Source organism: Castor canadensis, chromosome 4, assembly GCF_047511655.1.
Source record: "Castor canadensis chromosome 4, mCasCan1.hap1v2, whole genome shotgun sequence".
Classification (NCBI taxonomy): Eukaryota; Metazoa; Chordata; class Mammalia; order Rodentia; family Castoridae; genus Castor; species Castor canadensis.
Window position 1 is genome coordinate 41,308,809 of NC_133389.1, and position 24,810 is coordinate 41,333,618.

Consider the following 24,810-nt stretch of genomic DNA (forward strand, 5'->3'; position numbering starts at 1 on the left):
CCACAAAACTCATCTGTGTGTAATTGATGTCTTAATAGACATTCTAGCCACACACTTCAGGCCACCTTAAAGCACTTTCCACTTTTGATAAAAGACCCTCAAGCTGGTCTCTGAGCCAATGAAAACAAAGAGTGAGATGAATAATGTTTCATTAAGTTAACATAGCTCTGCCAAGAATCACACAATCAGAAACCCACTTATAAAACTGGCCATAAAGAATAATGAAAAGGGGCCATATAAACTTCTTGAAATGTTGGAATCATTATTTTCCCTGGGATCTAAGGTCTAAAGCATAAGGATACATCTCCCCTCCCCCACCCTTCTCTTTCTCTCCTAAATGGAGACTTTGAAAATACTAATTCCCTTGCTTGAGTGCTGCTTCCTCCATGAAAGTCACTAGGGTTAATAGCAAGCAGAACCTTTTTTTTAATCTCTGTGGATGAAAATTGTACAATCTCCAGTTTCTTCATTTAAAAAAATAAATAGATGGATACTGTTGATTTTAAACATAAAATACATTACAGCCAAAAAAGAGAAACTCATTTTTCTTGTTAATAACAATTTCCAAGTAAAGGATGAAGAGGTAAGAATTGTCTACTGATGGTATCATTTCACATAAAATATGTATGGGTTCTTCAAACCAACAAATGTATTGTAAGTCAACTTAATATGTGAGGAAACTCAGGATATATCAATGTGTTATGCTTAGAAAACAACTCACACACAAACACACCCATAAATCTCTGACTAAAATAGACCATAAAATTCATAATATTTTCTTTGGGCGACAAAGATCTATACTTATATAGGCATAACTGGTCATGGGTTGTCAACACAGATATATCAAGTGATTCACCTAAATCACTCTTCAATCTCTAGAGTTTAGTTTATAAAATTTCAACAGTTTACTTTCTCAAGTCTGTATGTCCAATACTTATTAACTTGAAAGACTGTTCAGAAGATAAAGAAACATACACATAACCATAGTTCTGACTCATAAATTATATAATCAATAATATGCCACTTTTCCCACATTGTAAAATTTTTCAACAAAACTTTTAAAAAGCGTCTTGGAAAAGCATGTTTCCCCAACTGACTGATGCCAAGAAGAGGACTAAAACACCACTGCCATTATATAAACTCCACTAAGGGACTCCTGTGTTAATGACTGGCATTAAGCTGCTAGGATTTCTTTCTTGTCACCAGTTTTTGTAAATCACTTTCTTCTTAAATACCTCTCTGCTTACCCCTGTAATGGTACAGCAAATGTCAACTACACTTTATAAATTTGAAATAACTCTATGGTAGTAAAGGCTTATTCTTTTAGTTGGATCAGGGTACCTCTTTCACCCCAAAGGAAGACTAAGAAATGGGAGGGAAATATAGACAGAAAAACAGATAGTCGTCCCCTCTTCTCTTTCCTCTCTCCCTACATTTCTCTCCCTCACACCCACTTCCACGTACATATTCAACCTTCTCTTTCTGATCAGAGAGATTTTCCAAATACATTTGTATAGTTGTAAGAAGTATGGCAAGTATACTCATTTTAACATCTGGTTCAAATATATATTTGAAAGTAATCAAAGAAATCACCTAAAGCAGTTCTCCTTTCTTCAGTTTATTACTGATTTGTAAGCAGCCATGTAGTATCCTACTCCTTTATTTGAGTAAGTCAGTGGCTCCTCTTTGTCAAAGTCTCAAATTCAGGATCAGAATGGACTTGGGCTAATGTGTTATCAACACAAAGTGTAACTGTGACCACTGACTGATATCTATTCCCTATCATTGCAGGCAGAATAGTAGAGTGGTTAGGGCTTGTCCTTTGTGTCACACAGCTAGGCTTATGACTTAGATAAGACATTTAACCTCTCTCGGACTGTTGCCTCAATTGTAATGAAATAACAGAACCGATAAATATTGCCTATGTCACAAGAATGTTGTAAAGATTAAAGAATAGGCAGGTAAACATCTACAAATGCTGACCATTGTTAGCACTCAATAGATTTTCAATATCTAGGTTTGAAAATGTATCCTGAGGCTTGACTAATGGGCTATACACAGAGGCACATGGGATTTACATGAGTAGAAAATATGCTTGTCCTACAAGAATCAATTGTAGTTTGAAATAAGATACAAAGGTGGACAAGTCAAGGAATACTCAAGGAAGTAAGCTATTTACTGCTCTTTCAGTGATTTTCCCAAAGCAATTTCTCTAATGCAACTTCAAAGGACAAACCATGGAATCTAATTTTGGTCACATTCACTGGATATATGTGGGTATGAGTTATTCTGTGAAATACCAATTCACATGTCAAATTAGGGGAGTTTGCTTATCCCTGTTTTGGTTTAATTATTGGATGAGTGCTCTCACCCTATGTCCAGCCCCTGCACAACTATTAAAACCCTCCCTCAGTCTCCTCTGGAATTGATAATTAGTCATTAGCAAAATTTCCTACAGCCTCTATGTTTTCTCTGAACACTCCCTTCCACCTCCTGATCCACAAAACCTGACTTTCCAGTATGCATACCAATTTCCCAAAACACTCTCAGGTGGTTGCCTTTGACTTGTCTATATGTCTGTATCATTGAACCTATAATTTCCTCATCATTCCTTCAAACCATTTTCCCTCCCTTCTCCTTAGATGTGCCCAGCATTGTATCTCAGGACATCAGAATATATACACCAACTACTCCTCTTTACTGTACTTATCTGCCAACTCCTGGCTTACTCTCCTTCAATGTTTGAACAATTTAACTCTTAGATGATATATTCTGCCAATACTATTTCTATCAGATTTCTGTCATAATTAGAATTACCTGGGCAGTGATTCTCCAATGTCATATGCTAAGGCCACCATCAGTTTTTACAACATCTTTGTTCAAATAAAAAAAGCAACTGTTCCTTCACAAAACCCTGCCATATCCCATGGCACAGGGCTGAGAAAGTGGAGAAGTACTGATTTCCTGCCACTGATGACCCCTGATCTAGGCTACTATGAAGAGTATACACACTGCTTGTCTCTTCTTGTCTCAGACACATATTCTCTATCATTGTCCTAAATTCAAAATCGTGCACTTGCACATCCCTGAGCATCTAACCCCTGCTCTCTAGAATACCAAATTAAATAATCCTTTCCCCGTCCTTCCCAGGTGGGTTTCCAACCATCTCCATATCCAGATTAAATTCTATGGATGTTAACCTCTACTTCTCCATTTCATACACCTTCAGTTCCTTTGTCCCTTTCTTGTTTCATCAATCACATTTAGCAAGACTTCAACTCTAGTCAAATTGAACTGTGCCCCTACTCTACACTTGTACAGTTCCTGAATATAACCAGAGAAGAATGCACAAGAGTGCTGACTTCTCTCATATTAAATTCAGGATTAATAACCTTATAAGTGTCCTTAATGCTTTATCTCTCTTAAAAACAAATATTTTACATTTTCTACTTAAATCTACAGAACTACCACCCATATCTTCACAATCAACTAGTGAGCTGATTTCCTGTATAATAGAGAAACATGAATCAATAAGAAGCAAACTTCCATAAGCCCCTTCCATATATACTTACCTACCTTCAATTCTACTGACTTTCTGGCACCTGTCTACATCCTTTACTAAAGCCAAACTTCTCATCTGAAAAGGTCCCATTCACTCTTATCTTATGAAGCACATGACAACACATTATCAATTTCCTCTTCCATATTATCAATTTCTCCTTAACTAGAATTTTCTTATCAGTAAATAATTATTCTAATTAATATTTATTTTCCATTAAATAAAACAAATTTCTCTTTGGCTTCCACTTTCCCTTCCAGTCATTTTCCCACTGTACTCCTTTTCTTTATCTCAAAAACAACTGTGCTCTCTGATTTCTTACCTCCTATTATTTTGAACTCTTTCCATTCTTGTGGTCTTACCAGTCCTGAAAAAAACTGTCAAGTTCATCAATACCCTCACAAAACTAAATTCAGATGAAATTTCTTAATCATGATAAGTTGACATATCAACAGCACTGACACACTTGAAAGTGTTTCTTCGGAAACACTTTCTTCACTTGGTTTCCAAGACAGAAAAATCTGTTTTCTACAATCTCTCCAGCCTCTTGAAATTCAAGTGCCTGTGAGCTCAGTCTTTGAGCCACTTCTCTTTGCAATTTACTTTCAGTTCCTTGGTGAACTCATCCACTATAAATAACACTGATAAACTGACCACTTTCAACTGTAAATCTCCAGCAATGTCTTTTCCTTGAATTTCAAACAGATAAGCCCAATTACTTAACACATCCACTTAGATGTGTTAATGGAGTCTCACACTCCATGTCCAAAACTGAGCTCCTGATCAACAACTCTCCTGCCCAAACTACTTCTCTTTGAAATTCTTCCATCTTAGCTAAAGATAATGCTATTCTGCTACTTGCTCACACTCCAACTCTGGAGTCAGTCACAACTCCTTTATCTCCTATCTATTTGTCAGCAGCTACCATTGCATCTACCTCCAAATATATCCAGCATCCTGTCACTTTTCATCACACCCACTGCAGTTCCTTTCATTCACATCACCTCTCCTCTAGACTATGGCCACAACTTTCTAGTTGGTCTTTGTGCTGTTGTTCTTGTCCCCATATTTTCTTATACTTGTTAAAGTATAGATGACCTTGCTAAAATGTGAGATCATTGTCTTTCTAGCTCAAAACCCTATAATGGTTTAACATTTCACTCAAAACAAAAGCCAATATCAAGCTGTTATATAATCTGGCCTCATAACTTCTCTGGCTTTATATCTTACCATATTCTCACTTAATCACTCTGGCCTCCCAATCACACCAACTTCTGTTTCTGGAACACTACAGGAACTGAGCTGTCTCAAAACCATTGTAATTACTGTTCTCTCTACCTATAATTCACTATTCTTAAATACCTGCTCTCTCACTCCACTCTTGTGGGCATCATGACACTGCAGTGACCTCAGTCACACTCTCCTTCATTTGACTGAAAGGGAAGAATATGCTTCATTCACAAGCCAGTGCAGAATGCCAGAAACTGTGCCTCTCTGCCTGTCCTGTCCTCAAGTACCTACCAAGGTTCAAAGAATTACCTCAATGATGGGAGAGAGGTTCAAAAAGGATAGGAATAGGGACTTCAAGTCTAGGACAAGTTGGTTAAAACAGCCTGTGGCCATTGTAGTAAGACAAGAATCTGTATTTCCTTTGTTAAATTTACAATCTCAGTTGCAGATCAGATAGGAATGAAGCAACGTCAGTCTTATGGGGCCTATCAGAAAGCACACCAGTCTAAAGGGCAGGAGTGTTCAGTCAGCATGTAGACAGTATTCAAAGCTCCTACAGCTAATAGCCATTCATTAACAAAATGAATGACTTGGGATTATTACTGAAAAATGATATGTTTGCAAGGATACTTTCGGGTTTGTTTTCTTAAAGATAATTTACTGGTTCCTATGAATCCCTTGATGGAGACTTTAATTACATAGTCTCCCTCCCAAACCCATGATCTATGACCATCTGTGGGACCAGTTGGTCAGGTGGAAGAAAGTATATCAGCTTCTATGGCACAAAACTGCAGTATAGAGTCACATACACCACAGAACAATAATGTCACTGTCTTGCAGGATCCAAATGAAACAACACAGATGAAATTCAGAGGTGGAAAAATGCCCCCTTAGAATTCTGGGAGAGTCTCTCAGTTGTCAAAAACGTTTAATAAGAAAATATCTTATCGGTACTTGTTTCTGTGAGGAATGGTAACACTAAGATTATTTTATAAACCAAGAAACAAATCCACTATAAAAATACTAGGAACACAGGAAATAGCACAATCTGTAATAAAATACTAGTATTCTTAGTCCATCCATATGAATAAAACCACTCGATATTTCCTGGAGCCCTCTTAACTTTACAGTAAATACATACTGATATTGGTAACATTTTAGAAAGTTCAGGAAAATATACATGCTATTAAAAGGAAAAGCAAACAAAAATGAAGAACTATATAGTTTTCTTAGGTGCTAACCTTCTTAAATCAAAACCAATAATAAATCTTACTAAGCAACAAAAAGTAGAAGAAAATTGTATCTATAAAGGTGGAGAACTGAATTAGTGAATTATTAGAATTCTACATAACTTTTAAGAGAACAAGAGTTTTTATTTGGGTTAACCACACTTACCTCCATTCTCCTCTCCATTGGCGCTGGCCTCAGCCATCTCTGTCCCATCCAGCTCAGACTCACAGACTAGATCCAGTGCTCCATCTGTTTGGCATGATGACTCTTCTTTCTATATTAACAACAAAAAACATTTAGCACACTTTTAGAGTCCTCAAATATTATCACAGTTATATGTGATTTTGAATTTTAATACAGATGTACTTTTGAATATAAAAATCACCCCTGGGAGGTAAAAAAACAAAAAAAAAGGAAAAGTCCATTGCCATGGTTGATATTTTTGCATAAGTTTTAAAATCTATACCAAAAAAATCCTTTGACATGTGCTGTTTACATTTTTTCCTATTCTACATTCTTCCCGATGTAAAGAAATAGATTAACAACTCAGAATTTTAATCAAGTTAAATACCCAAGTAGCTACAAAAATAAACTTAAAAAAATAAGATAGAATTTATTTTGATGAGTTTGTGTGAGTTTTTTGAAGTAGAAGCAGTGACAAGAAGTTGACACTGAGGGAGAAGCCCTGCTTTCTTTGCCAGGTGTAACTTTTGGAATTTAAAAAGATCTTCTCAAAGGAAATTAATGAACTTAACATATAATGCATCATTTATTAAAGCAGCAACTCCTTCTTTATTTACAAGAAATAACATGTTATGATTATAAAACCAAAACATAGAATAAACAAACAAAAAAAGAAAGAACACACCAAATTTACTTGTTTCAGGATAGAACCCCTTGGTAGATCACAAGCTCTTATCGTTTGGAATTTTGGATTTTTTTAGATAACATTTCCCATTTAAGAGTGAATGAGAGTCCCACTAAAATAATTAAGGCTCACTCATCAAAAGCTTTTTTTTCTATTCTATTTCCTCTATTTTCTCATATAACAGGTATGGGTTCTTAGTAAACCTTCCTAGAGATCACTGTTGTCAAACTGAACACCTGACTTAAATCAGTAAGTTTTCAAGCAGAAGGAATAAATTTCTTATTTTTGAAAAAGAGAGAAAAGCATACAGGTGTGAAGCCTGTACATCAGCTGGTGGTCATTAAGTCAAAGAGTTTATGGCAACTGTGATCATCTTAAACTCCAGGCTGATGATCCATGACACACCTCCCCATAAATTTTAAAGGATCAAGAATGTTAAGGAAGCCACAACTATTTTCCATTACCATATATTATAGAGTGAAACCACAGATATGCTTTCTTTACAGAAAAATGCCATTGTTTATTCTTGAAGTGAAATCATTTTTATGACATCTGAAAATATTTAAAAGGCAAAGGGGTCATTCTTCTGCTCTGCACTCAAATCTGTTTACCTTCCTATGTTTGAGAAAATGCATGATACATTGTAAAAACACACATAACACGCAGAAGAATGCAACTTACTTTGAGAGCATAGAGGCCTGACTTTCCAGGGATTTTGAAGAATGTTCCATCCCCTACTCGAGTGTTAGTATGGAGCATTGCATTCAAACAGGCTAATGGAGAGGTTCCACTAGAAAAGAAAAGTGTGCAAAAATGAAGCAGTCTGAGATGTACCTCCTGTGGCAAAACTGTTTTCTGAGTCTCTTAAAAAAAAAAAAAAAAGGCCTTCTTGCATGCCTTTTTAAAATATCCTTCCATCCTTAAAAACATCTACATTACAATAACGGGCCAGTCTAGTTTCACCAAAGTTAATCAGATGCATCTGTTTTACAGGCTTCAGGCAAAAAACTCTCCTAAATTGAAATTATGCTTTTATTCATAAAGCAAGCAACACTGTATTTTAAAGAAACCAAAGCCCAAACCTTTATGTGGTGGTATTTTGTAAAATAACACTATGAAGCTTCAGTTTTAAAACATTACAGACAATTTTATGGTTGCAGTTGAATGATCAAAAAAAAAAAAAAAACAAGTTCAAGGGCAGCTCCAGCTCATAGGCTGAAAAGCAACAAAAGAATAATAAGAAACCAGGGAAGAACTGATTTGAAATTATAAGTATTTAGGCTACTCACAGGACTGCATTTCTCACATGGCAAAATAAGAATCTACATCTGTGTTCACATCTCTGACACAGTTTCTACAATGACATCCTTTTCTCAGACATGTTGAATAAAGAAATGTGTTTAGGAATTTTGCTTAGTTAATAATTATGTTCTGCAGTAAAGATGCTAGTGACTGAACTATGAAATTAGTTTTTTAAAGAAATCAAACAGTATTAAATAATGTACAAACATTTGGGATAAATTCATATGCTTACAAAATGTTTATGAAATGTATAACACATATACATTTCTTGAAGTAAATTTTAAATCATTTTTTGTATTTTACCTGAAAACTAAGGTTTCTGCTAACTGGAATGTAAAGCTACAATTATTGCTTTCATTTAATTGTTTCAATCACTCCCAAATATGCTCAAAGATTGGTATTTGGTCAAGCCAATATTTATTAGAAACCCTGCTTCTACTCCACAGGCCTCTGAGAATTAAAGGTATTTAACTCAAAATATTCTGGGATAAGAAAGCTTTTAAATACTGAGCTTTCAAACTTTGAGTTTCTGGGGAAAAAACAATTTTATTTTAATAAATTAAATTTTTTCTAAAGACAAAGATTATCAAAGTTCTTAAATGCTGTGAAAATTTACCATGAAAATGAAAATTGGCTGAGTTGCCAAATACACTTAAGCACAAGTCAGCATATGTAAGTACCATAGTCATAAAGGTTTAGAGGAATTATAATAAAATGAGTGCTCTTTATTGTTTTAGGAAGCATCTTCTCTGTGCCAATGCATAAATATGATTCCATTGGGTTTGACAGGAAACACAGTTTTAATATAAATTTGGCCATAAAACAATACAGCTGTACCACTGAAGTACACACAGTAATAATGTTGTATGTTTATGTAATGTCTTTCCTCATGAAGATCCTACAAGCTTACAGACTTCATTTCAGTATTTTCCTTCACAAAAGATGTTTGCACATATTTTAGTGGGCAAAGGCATACCTATAAAGTAAATATATTCATCTCTCAAGAAATGTCACTGTATGAATGAATTCCAGATAAATAATACAATACATGTTATACTGAACACCACAAAATATATTTTTTATGCAATACTCTTGAGACAAAAGCAGAGAAAATTTTAAGCTCTGAATGATTATGCCAGATTTTTGGAGTTTTAATTTAGTGAAACTGTCAGAAATATTAGCCTTCCATAGGAACTTGGCAAGAAGACATTAATATGATCAGTAAAATAGAGTCCAACACATAAAAATGACACAATGTAGATTTTTAAAAATATAACAGCAAAATTGCACAACCAACCTGAAGCCTCACAATATTCTTCCAGCTCCTGATTACTAAATTCCTATATGCACTCATACTTAGAACATTAAAGAATAATTAAGAAATATTAAACAAATATAACACCATAATAATTTACATTTTAGTTTAATGCTGTGCTTGTTGTCAACATAGTGTGAAGTACCCAGTCTCATGCAAATAATAAGCCATATTGAGCATCAACATATTACTAAATTACACTGCTTATTAATTCAGTTAACTCAAGATTTACTATGAAAAAAACTTTAAAATATGAATTAATAATTACAGGACGATCCATCTCCAAAAGTCCCAAGACTAGCATAATTTCACCAAATATTTCCTAAAACACACATGAAATAAATTTGTGTTTTAGAATAATTCATCTAGTGTAATATATAACAGAAAAATGTATTTTAAAAATCTTTCATACCATTTTTAGTTATTGCTATTATTTTCATCAATTACATAATGTCTAGAAAACTTGATGTCCTTTTATTGAAAAAGGTGTGGTCTTAATTAACTACTATTGACAAGAATAAATAAAAGCCTTATTTGTATAATTCTATTATTTTTATATTCAGGAAAAATAGAATTAGCAAATACACTCTATATTTAAAAAGCACAAAGATTAATTGTGGGTATGAAACAAGATGACACAAATGTGCTTTCAAAGACTGTATTCTTATTTTTAATTTATTCACAAAATATTTTCATTACAGTTAATCATAAGGTTAAATTACCCCAGTCAGAATTAAGGTTAAAATCCTGTAACAAAATATATATATACATCAAGTGTATGAAACAATAAAACATCAACTTTTTAATAAAATGTCTCTAAAATTTCAGAAGTTACTTACTTTCTAACAGGATGAATTGGTGGAATCGTGATTTCCAATTTATAAAAGGAAAAAAGAAAAAGAAAGGAAGAAAAAAGTTAGTTTTCTAACATAAAACACAATTCTTTATTTTACCATTTCAGTATATAGGACAATGTTCAGAACTAGGCCAGTCTTGGATTTGGCTGACTATGGGGAGGTCAAGAGGAAAAATGAGCCTTGGGCTATAAAGTGACTTGGAATTTCCTCCTTAATACTTCTACAGTGTGTCCACTTTGTTCACAATGCACATGTATTTCCATATTACAAATATTACAAGAAAAAATAAGCAGGACAATATTTGTCCCCAGTTCTTTTCTTTCTTCCATTTCCTATAACGGGCCCTTTCCTATACACCTGCCAGGGTAGATATACAGCTTATTCTATTTATTTGTTTTTCCCCCTGGACTATAGGGTTGTGGAACCCTTCTGGTTTGTTTTCATTTCCCACAACCCCTGAAGCAGAAAAGGGGTGGAATTTGGAGGCAGGAGAGCAGGCATAATTTAAAACTGTCTAGACATCAAAGAACCCCCAGAGACACTTTGCAGAGCCCCAGTGCTGTGTGAAATACAGAAAAAACATTGCTTTATATCATCAAATCACTGGTGGTACACATAAAAATTTCCTAATGCTGAATATTTTGTGAAGGGAAGTATAGCCCATCTACTTAAATAATTATAAAAAACAGGACAAATACTTGGGGAATGTTATTGAAAGGCTATTTATGGACACGACAAAGAAATATCATAACCACAGGCTCCATTCCTTTACACATAAAAAATGCTTTATAAGGTAATAGTTAAGTATTCCAAATCTTAAGCTATTTTATTATATCAATGTAGCTCATATTTAGTAAAAAATTTAGATGGAAATGATTTCTTATAAATGTTTTAAAACCTTTTTTCAAATATGGGAAAACAAAAAAGTAATCCTATACAATATAAATCTAAAATTTCAACAAATTCAATAAGCAATTATAAAGCACCATTATTAGACAGTTACTATGTTAAATGCTATTAATATAAATAATTATATGCTCATTTTCCTTTCAGAAAATCAATAATAGCTTCTTTTAAGTATTCCCCCAGTTAGCGTTGAGAAGATATCTTAATCATAAGGGATATGTTTTTAAGAGTAAATTATGTGATCCTCTCCGGCACAGATGAGACTTTAATTGTTGTTAGAGGATCTTTATGCTCACTTTGTGAAAATTAAATTGTTTATACTTCAGATTTGTGTACTTGGCTGTATGCATGTGATACTTCACAAAAATGTTTCTAGCATGTTAAAAATGAATAATACACCCTGGGATTTATTTGGGTATAAATAAATTCACCAGTAAATGATATGCCTTCAAAACATACTTACTGACACTGTGTACATCAGAGGATAAACAGGTAACCTAGATGATCAAAAACTACTCTAGAAAAATCAAGACCAAATTAAATTCCTACTCTTAAAAAATATTATTGCTACTGAGGAACTCTCTAAAATGAATGAAAATAAAACACATTAAAATTATTTAAAATGAAGGCATATATGTTATCTGAGTAATATATGTATGTATGTATGTATGTAAAGTATGTAGGAAATTATATGTCATCTGAATAATCCCAGCACAAAATGGGCACACATAGAAATGACCTACAATAACCCTGAAATTTGATTCTGGAAAAGTGTACCAAACCTCATGGTCCCTTTTCAGAAAACTACTAATGAGAGTTTTTAATAAACACTGACATATAAAGAATAAAAATGATTAGACTTCAGAATACAGAATAAAATAGGAACAAGCTATCAACTCAAATAAGAGATGGGTCATATTTAAAAAGTAGCTATTTTGCAAATTTCTATGTGCAGGCATCTACCTAATTTTTCAGTACTCCTATGTCTAAGATGAAGCATGAAACACAGTCTTAGTGTTCCTTTTATCAGATAGGTACTCTGAGGCAGGAAATATCAAATTGTCAAGTCTCTGACTGACTTGAATAATATAAAAAGTATAAAAAGATACTCTCTTGGAATAGCGACAGACATTTGAACTTAGACATTTTTCCTACTTTATAGAGACTACCATGCTACTACTGTAGTATAATTCATACAGATGTACTCACTAAAGTGACCTTTTGCTTTAGGAGGCAAAAAAATTCCAAAACACTAGTGGAAGAACAAGAATTTAATTAGTATTATTTTAAAGTACAATCTACATGGGCATATAGCCCCCATGTAAGTGTAAACAAAGCTTATGATCTATATTATAATTTTCAGAGATTCCCTACTAAAACAGCAGGTGAGGTGGTCATCTTTAATTGCAGACATCTACTAGACTAAATGATACTTATAGAACTCACTATTGGCAATTGTTCCTCTACAACCATGCACTGCTATGCAAGCCACGTGACCCTGCTCACTAGAGAAGAGCATCGCACAGTGAGCAAGACTGTGGGCTCTGGAACCAACTTGAATTCAACCGAGACTGGATCATTTACTGTATGTACCACACCTGACTTAGCCTTTCTAGGACTCAGTTTCCTCAACTGCAAAATGTGAATTATAAAAGTCACTGTGTTAGAGAGAACTATTATGAAGATTACAGAAGTTAAAATAAGTAAAGCATTTAGAATGATGTTTGTTTTAAGCATTCCAAGACTATAAGCTATTATTATAAACAATGCCACTACTACTCAAAGTCACTAACATGTAGAGATTCAAAGAATGGCAAATGGGAAGAAAGTATTTCAAAACTTGTTAAAAGTGTTGGCTCTCATACAGTTTTGTTTAAATTCTAATTTCATTTCCACCTAATTACCAAAAATAAGTGAGACTGGGAGCAGTGTCTCATGCCTATAATCCTAGCTACTTAGGAGACAGATAGGAGGACTGTAGTCAAAGGCCAATGCAAACAAGAGAGCAATACCCTATCTGAAAAATAACTATAGCAAAAAAAGCTGGGAGCATGGCTCAAATGGTAGGGTACTTGCACAGCAAGCACTAAACCCTGAGTTCAAAAAAATCCCAGGACCTCCAAAAATAAATAAATAAGTGAAGGCATGGACATGTGGACCACTCCTATAGTTTTTCACTTGAATAATATTGAAAAAAAGAGAGAAGAAAGCAAGCAACAAATATCTATTATTATATTCACCATTTGCTAAAATCATCTATGATGTGTCTGAACTCTTGCAGTTATGATCTCGTATTCCTTACCACCACTATAAAATGTAAGCATGAATCCCAGTTTCACGGATATGAATGAGATTCAAACATTAAGAAATTTATTGAAGTTCAATCACCATTAAGTGATGTAGTGAAATCCAAACTCTAATCTGTTTTCAAAGCCCATTTTCTTTCCATTGTCCTATATTCTCTCTCCATTAAATTGCCTTCACCATTTATTTAATCTACCCTGACTGTTAAAAGAATATTAGCACTTAAAGGAAACACACACAGAAAAGCTGGAAGCTGCTAACTGGTATGGTGGTTAGGTCCATTTTCACTCAGCTCTACATGTGACAATAACTTCCCCAGTGTAAATTTCAAATATTATATAGACCTAGACTATAGAAGATGACCATGTTGGTTATCTTCCTCGGGAATGCTGTCCATGAAACTTAAGAAAGAAAGAACTTGGAGAAAATATGGCAGAGAATTCAGGCTTGTAACTAAGATGCCTATGTAGAAATAGATCATTATAGAAAAATAATCAATTCATTGAATAAATATTTATTCAAATACTATATAGGTCAAGTTAATTTTGAAATAAATTTGCACTTCGTACTTTGCACGTAACAAAAGTATATGCTGAGCTGAACTGAATTTTCTGAAAATATGTGAAAGTACAGGGGACTCAACAGAAAAACAGCCTTAAGGCATGTTACAAACAAGAGGAAAAATCACTTGGAATTTAAACATTTTCCTTAGGTTTATTCCAAGGCAATGACTGAGATGTGATCACGTGTGGACTTATGTTATCAGACTACAAATGCAGCAATAGCCAACACGTGGCCATTAGTGGCTCTTTATGACTTTATAATATTTCACCACCCATGCAAGCCCAACAAAAATATCTCCAACTAGGTAGGAAATATGACTTCCAAAATGAAGTAACAAATTTCATATATGAAAGAAAATAACAGATACCATAATTATATTTGGTATGATAAATTAGTATCATATCTTCCACTTGTAGCTACTCATCTTTACCCATGGTGTTAACAGCAATAGTTAATAGTATACCAGTCCCCAAATTTGTTCTATGGGATGTTAGTCCTAAGTGATACTCCAAAAATATCGTCAAATGAGTCTGGGAAATAAAGATGCTATATGTTTATCTCCAAACCTGACAAATAAATTAGCAATACATATTAAAATCTCCTAAAAATCCTTCTTAACTCCATGTCTCCTATCCACAGATCATAAAAGAATCATCCACATCATAATATTTAGCCAGGTTTTCTTATTGTGGTATGCTAAAGTTACCCATGAGGAAATGCTATTCTATATTAAAAGGGTTAGGGTCACTAGGGAAAAAGTGCCTCATAGCAATTACTCCAAAGAATGTCTAATTTTCTTAGCTAAATCTTAAAAGATTATTCTCAAAACATACAAAATACCTACTTTTTATACCATGAGAATACAATGCAATTGATGATTTTCCCTTTGTAAATTTATAAAATTGAAAAATATAGCCAAGAACTTTAAATAGAATTGAAAAATTTATAAAGTTTCCATGTTGAATATTTTCAGACGTATATTAACTAACAGATGAATAAGAAGAGCATCTCACTCATCTCCTCAGTACAGGCCTTCCTCCTGATTCCTGATTCACTCACTCAGTCATGGGTACTACCCTCCTCATCACCCACCACTGAAATATTTTTCAGACTATTCCAATTACTTTGCCTTCACAAGCCTCAACAAAGTTCATCTTAAATTTACATGATTACTTTCTCATATCCAAATTCAGTATTTGCCTCACTCACAAGAGCCCCCAACTGCTCTTCCTGCCTTATCTCCCTGCTCCAACTTGTCTTACACACTGGTGTCAAATAATTTTTTATTTAAAAACAAACACAAAATACACTTCTCAGACTACTTCTTAGGCTATGCCATTCACTTTTTTTTTCAATCTATGGTTTTCACTGCTTACCAAAGGAAGTACAAACTCCTCATGGTAAACATCAAGTCCTCAACCACACTCTTGGTATCTACCTCATCTTCATCTGCTCCAGCTCTTATACAGTCCCCTATAATCTGACCCAACTCAGTAAATCACTGTGCCTCTATGGTCTCCCATCTCTGCTTTGGCACATGTGAAGACCTGTGTAAGGAATCATTATCCCCCCCAGTCATGCCCCATTTTGTCACTCAAAATACAGTTTTAAAGAGAACTTTTAACTACAACCATTATGCTGAAAACTTTCGTGATCCAAGCATATCCTCCTTCCACTAGAATACTTTGCATTATGTTTTGTTTTCAAACACTATTTACACCTCTAACTTTCATGCCCTTACTATGTTTGCAAATTCATACAGGAGATACACATTTTTATCTTTGCATGGCCTGACAAGCTATCACAATGTACTCAAAAGATATTTGTTGCAATAAGTTTAATTACCACTCTAAAGCTGTTGTAATCATGGATATGTAGACATTAAACACCTACAACGGTTATCACCAATACTCTTTTTAAACTCATGGCTATAATCAATCATGTTTGTAAAGACTCTATATATCAAGCAGTCTTACATTTGCAAGCAATGAAGTCTTTTCTTTTAGGAAGTCTACTTCATTAATAATGTGATTCCAGTATTGCCATCATGAAATGCTCTTATTTCTCCATGGGAAAGGCTGGTGATATTAAATAATCTCTCTGATAATAATGATTAGTCAATTAGTGTGAATTTAAGTATTTTTGAAGCATTACTATAGAAATTAAGAAAAAGAACATAAGTTATTTTCAGTAGGAACATCAGCTGTGAGGACACATGAAAGATTGGCTAGTGCATATCTGGGCCTCCACAAGGACAGAGCCTGCTGAAAATAAAACTAACCAGAGGAAAGCAGAATCAAACGTGGACATAAAAGAAGGAGAAAAATGATATCCCTTGATCTAATGCATTATGTTACAATTACAATCAGGTCAAAGATCAACCCATTGGATGCCTAAGTTAAGTAAACCAATAAATGCCTTGCTGATTTTATTTTTGACATCTGGTTAACAGAAAACCTAAGTGATTTATGGAAGCTTACTTTATTTTTCAAAGCCTGATTTCATTATCTGTAAAATGATGACTTTAAAGTAGGTGCATTTTAAGCTAATAATCCTTTTCTGGTTTTGGTTTTAAGGGCAATTAGTAATAGTTTGACTATTAACTTTCTAAAGTTCATTTCAATTAGGCTGCCAGTCTGTATGTTTCCCTCATCCTCAATGCCTTTTCCTCCTGAAAACTACCAATTGCCTTTCCAGTCCATAAGGCTCCTCCCTATGCCTCTCCAAGCATTATGACTATGCTACCATCATACAGCCCAGTCTAACACCACGCTGGTTGTGGCAACTTGGTCCTGGAGACTGCTTTCTCTATTAATGATTGTTTTGTGTTCCTGTCATAGGGCCGTGCCTACCTTGAACACTCAGAAAACATTCAGGAACTTTCTGATAAATTAACATTTCACAATTTACAGAGTAGAACAAAATGTGAAGCATGACAATTCTAAATATTGGCTGAAGTTGTCCAGACATAAGAATGATGAAATACTCCAGTAAAAATATAGACAGGTATAAACAATTTGGAAAGACGTTTGGCAATAGCTAGTGAAAAACAAAACTGCACTTGCTCTAGAGATCAGCACAATCCACCTTTGGGGATAAACTCTAGAAAAATTCACATTCTTACAGACAGACATTATTTGGTATAGGAAAAAATTATAAATAACCTAAATGTTCAATAGAGTATAGCTATAGACATAAAGACATAAACTTTTACTTAGATACTCATAGTAAAAGTGTGGAATTCTAAACTATAATAATAAATAGAAAATCTATGATGCTGGTTGCCTCTAAGAAGAAAGAGAGGGAGTTGAAGTTATTTCAGCTCTGTTAGGCTTCATTTAAAATAAATAGGAAGCAACTATGACAGTGTGTCCACAGTTGTTAATTCCAGCCGGTTTCTGTGGGTATAAGGGTTCTCCAAATAGAAAAAAATGATTATTGCTATTTTACCCACAATTTGGCTCATAATTCTATCCTATTTTGCCTTTTTATAATTTGGCTAATGATTAATAATTTTGTGCAGGCAAATATTGATTTACATGGAAAGTATAAAGGTACATCATTATACCCAGGTAAAGGTAAAAGTCCCTTTCAATCACCCTCAATCCCACACACTGCTTCAGAGGCAGGCTACTGAAGAGCCACCATGCTTTCTTTCCAAGCTTTCTGTATTTGCATTACTATAGATTCATATATTCAATTCTGTTGTTTTGGTAATTTTGTTTCCAATACAGTGAGGACATTTATTACATAATGTTAGGTATGCTTTTATACTTAACAAGATTAGGAGATTTTTCCACAGAACACTTTTTTGCTCTTTATATTCTATAGAATTTTAGATGCTTTTAATATTCACATAATGCTCTTAAAAGCCTATAGAATAGACATACTGCAACATGACTTAACTATTTCCTTGTTAAAGAACACTTAGTTTGCTTACAACTACCCATTTATATAGTGCAGAGATAGAAAAACTAGTATGTACTTCCCATTATATGTATAACCATCTCTCCAGAATGATTCCAAAAGCTGAGTTTTCAGTTTGAAGGGTGCTGTGGCAATGTTGATAGCCACTTTCCAATGAGTATCTAATCAATGATGGACAGAATTCATCTTTACACTTTTGCTAATCCAGTTGAGTGAAAGTGGAGAGACCATTCCAAATAGAGGGAACAGCACAAAAGAGGCCTGGACAAAACAGATACCCTAATTATGACGAGTTGACATTTCCAGAGCAGCATGTATGAGGAAGGGTAGAGCAGGGAGCTGCATGGTATTTAATACTACCTTTTAAATGCAAGAGCAAACAGCTTATACTTCATGGAAGAGATGGTGCGAGCCCCAGGGGGTTTTAACAAGAAAAGCATGAGGACAGATTTAAACCAAGGTACACCTACAAGACATACCAGCCAACAAGGCATCTCAATACTGGCCTGACACCTACAAGACATACTGACCAACAAGGGATCTCAGTACTGGCCTGCAGGGAAGACGGCAAGAGTTTCATCAAACAATAATGGTAGCGTAGATTAGTTTTAGGGGAGATGTGGAGAGTCAAGAACTACATGGGGTAGGGGGATGTTTAGCTCAGTGGTAGAGCAACTTGATTTAATCCCCAGAACAGAAACAAAACAGGAGGAGGGAGGCAGGGAGGGAGGAAGAGAGGAAGGAAGGAAGGAAGGAAGGAAGGAAGGAAGGAAGGAAGGAAGGAAGGAAGGAAGAAGGATCATCAGTAGGACAAAGACACTGACTAGAGGTATGAGATAAAAAGGAAGAAGTTTAGGACTGGTTCAGGAAGTAGGGGGTAAATGGTGGTATAATTAAGATGGGCAATATAAAAGAGATAGGTGTAGAAACAATTTGGTGAATTTAGTCATGGAGTCAGTAATTTAAAGGTATGTATCCAAAATGTGAATGCATACACACATCACAGAGTCAATGTTTGGGTTGGAGATAAACACTGGGAACCATCAACACATAGGTGGTATTTGGAGTGGTGACAACTGACAGTTGCAGTTCTAGAGTAATAAGAGAAAAATTACTCACTTGAGCATACAATATTCTAAACTTCAAAAACTATGTAAGAAAATTTCCTGAGATTAAAGGAAGGACAAAATCCCATGAAGAGTTCATCATAATTGTGTAAGGTCTAATATTCTAACATTGTTTTAGGATTATTTTAAAGCCAGAATAGATTTCTGTGTTAATTGGTAGAAATAACCAATAAATAGGAAGTTAACCAGAGAATCTTGCCACAGGAATCTTTCTTTTAATATAATTATCTTTTTAAAGTAATATCAGAACATAACTAAACATCTGCATATTGAATAGATAAGAAAAATCATCCAAAACGCCCCTGCATGAAACTACTTTGAGCATTTTATAAATAATCTTCTGGATTATTTTTCTGAATTTTGTCCTATTTTAATGTTATAACTTACCTAAATATTACATACTAATATTTTATTTCATGTTATGCTGTTTTCCATACTACCATAAAATCATCATAAATGTCATACTGAATTGTTAAATAAAACCATTCTATCAACTTGTTTCAATTCAGTGGTGCTAATATCAAGATCAACTCCACACATCTTAAACTAAAATCTCTGGGTGGGACTCATGCCTTTACATTCTCTTAAATCTTTCCAAATGATTCTAACACACAGCCAAGCGTGAGAACCCACTCATAGTATCAGTGAACATTTAAATTATGTTCTTGATATACAGTTGAAACAGCACTGATAGGAATCTCTTAGTCCACATAATATCTTTTTCTTATAATCAGGAATACCTTCTTAAGATACATTTGCACATTAATTTGGCACAATAATTTGGCATTATTAATTCACAAGATACAGGTTATTTAAAGGTCTTTTGTGAAGAATGCCAACTGGGTTTTCCATGAGCTGTTTTGGTTCACATTCTCACCTGCATATAAGCTGGAAACATCATTTGGAATTAGGGCAAAGTGGAAGGTCTGATTAGTTCACTAGATAAACTAAAACCTAATTGCAAAGGATTGGATTAACTTTCATTTTTATGATTATCAGTTAAGAACAAATGCTTATCTATATACTTGTTTATTCCTTCGTTTTATGCATCGGAGCACTTTTGCTTATGTTCTTGGATCATGATGTTTTGAGCTAATTCTTTTTCTTATATTTTAGTAATTACTTTATGTAACACATCTAGTATATCCATTAAAATATTTTCTTTATGATTTGACTGTCATGTAATTTTGACATGTAGGCATATTATAAGCTAATTATGTCCATCTTTTCCTTTGTGTTTTATTTAGAGCTGTGAAAAGATATTTTCCTATCAAAGATGGATTTAATTTTTTTCTTTTTTTCCCAATGATATGAACTTTTTATATTTGAATTTTCTATCTGGTCTATATCCTTCTCAACATAAAACACAACTAGCATATTACATGTTCAAGAAAAATTTACCATTTACAGTGGCTTTCTACTGTTCAGAAAGAAAAAGAATGGAATTCCCTTGGTTATTACTTCATTTCTGATTCATCCTCCCACTTTCTCAGCAAGAGATTCTGGTACTACTCATCTGAAATTCCTTCATCAGCAGAATGTCAAGAGAATTCAGCTCAGAATTTTGCTGGCTGTAGGGAAAATATTACCTTTAAATGTTTGATAAAGGAAATGCCTAAAAATAACTATACTGGCCACTACTGTTAAGACTGGCATTCATGCCACAAGACAAATGCCAATTTAATTTAGCTTTTGTCTTTCTTCGTCTACTTTGTCTCAAGGTACTTTGTTCAGTGGTTGTCGTGTACTTGATGAGAAGTGTTAATTAACATACAAATGCATTTAATAAACATAGCCTTCTAGAATAAACTGTAACTTTCTGCTATAACATATTTTGGAAAATTCAAACACCATAATTATTTAGGATGGGATAAGAGATTATCTTGCAAATTTTGGATAGAATTAAAAAGTAAAAATGAACTTTCTTTTACAAAAAGCCTAATGTCAAGGTAAGACTTCTCATGGAAACAGTATGCTTTAGAAAGGAAATAGAAATACAAAGAGCAGTGAATTGGAGTATCCTTACTTTCCTCAAATTTAGTATGCAACACTTAAAACACATCTTTAGAACCAGTAGTAGGTCTTAAGGAAATGTAACACACCTAGTTCTTACTTAAATCTCACCCTCAGAGAAATACAATTCACGAAAGATATAAATTGGAAGCAGGGATTACAGAAATGCTTATGTTTGCTCAAAGCCTATAGTAATACTCTTCCATGTAGAAAAAGAAAAAAACCCATAAAATAAAAGGTCAGTATAGATACAACCAAAGCAAATATTTAAAGAGAGCAATTGTTTCAGGCTCTCAGTTTTGAAAACTATAAAGTTATACAAACATACATATTAATAAGTTCCCAAACTAATGCTACTAATAGTTTATATATGTGTTACAACAACAAATATATTCCTTAGGAAAAATGCGCATTTTGATGACCCATGAGAAGAGATGTATGTTTAGACAAAACCAATTTTCCCATTCATTATTTGAAAGCAATATCAATGTTCCAAACAGGTCCACAGAGATTCCCCAGAGAGCAACTCCAGTAATGGAAAGGGAGAACAGTATGTAAATGAAACTGGGGTGGAAAGAAAGAAAACTGGTAAGGGAAGGTAATAGTTCAAGAAAATTACATTAAATATGTGGTCCTATTCAGTCGACTAACCAAATAAGAAGTGATTAAGCAGTTGTTAAAAATGTAGAAAATAGGGCTGGAGGTGTGGCTCAAGCAGTAGACTGCCTGCCTAGCAAGCACAAAGTCCTGAGTTCAAACTGCAGTACCACCAAAAACAATTTATATATACAGACACACATTTATATTTAACATGTATACCTAAAAACTACATTCACATAACAATAAGAGAAATGTTCTTCTGCCTTCCTTCATTTTTTAATCTTTCTAAAACATGACTTTGGAAATCATAACTTCTGGCCATTTGTCAAACATCTTATTTAACTAAGTACAAATCCAATCCTCTCATTTAAGTTGAATTAATATTCCAGAGGCTTTATATTAACACTTACTTAAGGCTTTCAGGAAATAGTTCCTTCATGTATCTACTACCTAGTTCCATGAAATCAATACTTCACTTAAGCTAAATCAGAAAATCTTAAGGTGCTAAATTCAGCTATGAATGTTATTTCATGAACTGTTAAGACAGCACAATATTGAATATCAGTAAAACGATTTACCCTCTTTTCTTGAGGGACAGTTGTTTCCTAAGGTATCAGAAATACAATTAGTACCAGCACATTGTGCTGGGCTAACATAACAGATTTAATATATGATATAGTACTTTCCTTTTGCCAAATTCAGTGTATGAGCACAGAAACAACATTCTGGCTATACCTAAAATAAGTGTATTACTATAGTGAGAGAAAAATCCATCAATCTAAATAGAAAAATTACAAATATGGATCCAAACTCCATTCAAAATGGAAACAACCATTTACTGAAAACCAGACAAATGACTCTTTAAGTAGAACACCAGAATTAATTATACCTCCCACCAGATGCACCATGTTTTTATGTGAAAGCAGTGCAGAGGTTCCACATAGAAAAATTCTGTAAACAAGTTTGTTTTTTTTTAAAGAAAGCCCTTACAAACTGTAAACTTGTGGAGTTTGCCTTTAAATGCTGTCTGTCCTCAAATAATTACTATCTGACTGATATCAAGCATTGATCCTTAAAGCAGTTTCCTAGGATGCAATATCATTACTTCATTTACAGGCATGAACAGTGGGTAAATGTCAGAACAAGGATATGAAGTCCAAATTCTAAACCTGTTCATCTCTTAAATGGTAAACATTTGCTGACCCTAAAACCATTCCTTTTGTCACTTGGCTTGTCAAAAGTAGTTTTAAGCAAACTCTGGAAGTTTTCAAAATAAACATTAAACTAGCACATTCCTGAGTCTACTATTTCCTCCTTGGTTTGTTCATGTCTACTAATAGGCATGTTTTTCTTTCTTTTTTCTTTTTTTCTTCTTTTCTCTGGGGATTCCCATTTAAAGTCTAACATTTGCCTGTGGCCAATTGTGATGGCAAGGCTGAATTTTGGAATCAGCCAGCCTAGGCTCAAATACCATATATTCCATTATAATTGTGTGAAATTAGGCAACATACCCAATTTCTCTCAACTTCAATTTCCTCATCTGTAAAATGAAGAAACAGCACCCACTTCTCAATGTTACTGTGAGGACTAAAATGAGCTAAAAAAAGAAAACACTTGGCTCAGTTCCTGACACTGATCATTTACTGCACAAATGTTAGTTTCCTGCCCTTTTGCCAAAACGACATTCAACAGACAGTCCTAGTGATATTTACAGACACATTTATCTGTGTTTCTTTTCAGTTCTTTACCTGTCTTTTATTATTAGGCCTAATAAACTTCCTCTATGTTCAACATTCGACGAGCTTTTCATCACTCTAAGGAAAAATAACTGAAATTAAATTATGTAAATAAGTAATGACTAAGAGATACCAAATATCTAAGGAATATGTCCAAAACCAAAGAAACTCTACCATATTACTTTTAAAAACTTAAAATGCTTGAGCAATTTAAGGAAAAGAAGAGGCGGTATTTGTGCTGTAAAATTCCTTCAAAGTAGAACCTCATTTGATTCTCAGTAAAGCAGAGTCAGAATAATGAAGTGCTTTCAGTGAAGATAAAACACTCACTGGGAAAAATCAGCCATCAGCCTTGAGGATACTAAAAATACAGTTAGGTTACTTTTACTCAAGCAGCCCCAAGCAAATTGGTGAACAAGTAGACTACAACTTCCACAACAAAGATTATGGAGATGTAGCCAACATTTGCAGGGAAGAAAGCTCTGGATAGGTGCCAGAAAGGAAAAATCAAATATTTCTGTCTAATATTATAATAGGATTTTTATTATTAAGTAAATTTGTGCTTAAAATATGGCCACAGTTTACACAGTGATTCAGAGAAATTAGAAACCACACCAGAGCCACCCACAGTTTCACTTTCCAACAGGTCTCACTTTCTCAGTTTCCATTCTAATCTGCACTGTCACACTGGCAAAACAGAAATAACGTAGGTGAGTGACATCAATCAGGGAGTCGCTCATAAACTTCCACCCAATCATTCAGTTCACACTGCCTGACCTTTGGGTGTCCTGTTGTCTTCTCATGTCCACTGAACATCAATCGGGGAATGAGTGACTGCTATGGGGCTCCATATGGGAAGACCCTCAATGTCCATTTCACCCATGTCACTAGCTGGTACCTACCCGGAAGGAATGAACGGAACCACTCCAATGCAATCCCAGCCACTCCTGCTAGTTCAAGCATTCGGTTCAGCATCACCTCATGACCAACACGAAAGCAGCTGAGGCTCTAATATAATCATCATGGAAAGTTGTCCCAAATCCTTCATTCGAGGAAGATCCTTCATACACACCAACGCTGTCTCCAAGCCATGCCGGGGTCTGAAACCAGACTGGAAAATATTATATATGTGTATATATAGTAAAACTCCCACAAACCACTCTTCTACTTTGTCATATTTATTTACAGCTACTAAACCCATCCTCTATTTATCTCCTTCTCAAGGTGAAAATATGTACACTCAAGGAAAGATCCTTTCCATGGTAGAAGGTA

The 24,810-nt window shown here is 34.2% G+C and overlaps 2 protein-coding genes across 7 annotated transcripts in view; both read right to left on the minus strand.

The window, feature by feature from the left end:
• The window catches only part of Asxl3 (ASXL transcriptional regulator 3), a 90,174-nt gene extending 81,409 nt beyond the window's left edge, over positions 1 to 8,765 (minus strand). The window contains exons 1-2 of the mRNA XM_074070051.1: positions 7,569 to 8,765; positions 6,185 to 6,293 (exon numbers count right to left, since the gene is read on the minus strand). Of these exons, the coding sequence (XP_073926152.1) occupies positions 6,185 to 6,293; positions 7,569 to 7,646 (187 nt within the window). The 5' untranslated portion in view covers positions 7,647 to 8,765. The remainder of the gene's footprint in view (positions 1 to 6,184; positions 6,294 to 7,568) is intronic.
• A 2,585-nt stretch (positions 8,766 to 11,350) lies between these two features.
• LOC141422491 (putative Polycomb group protein ASXL3) overlaps positions 11,351 to 24,810 on the minus strand; it is a 59,364-nt gene continuing 45,904 nt past the window's right edge. For 2 of the 6 annotated variants that reach the window (XM_074070053.1, XM_074070052.1), the window contains one exon: positions 11,351 to 24,638. In XM_074070053.1, the coding sequence (XP_073926154.1) occupies positions 24,518 to 24,638 (121 nt within the window). In that variant the 3' untranslated portion in view covers positions 11,351 to 24,517. Of the gene's footprint in view, positions 24,650 to 24,810 lie in introns of all 6 variants that reach the window. The other 4 variants (XM_074070054.1, XR_012447071.1, XR_012447067.1 and 1 more) reach the window with 4 other exon arrangements.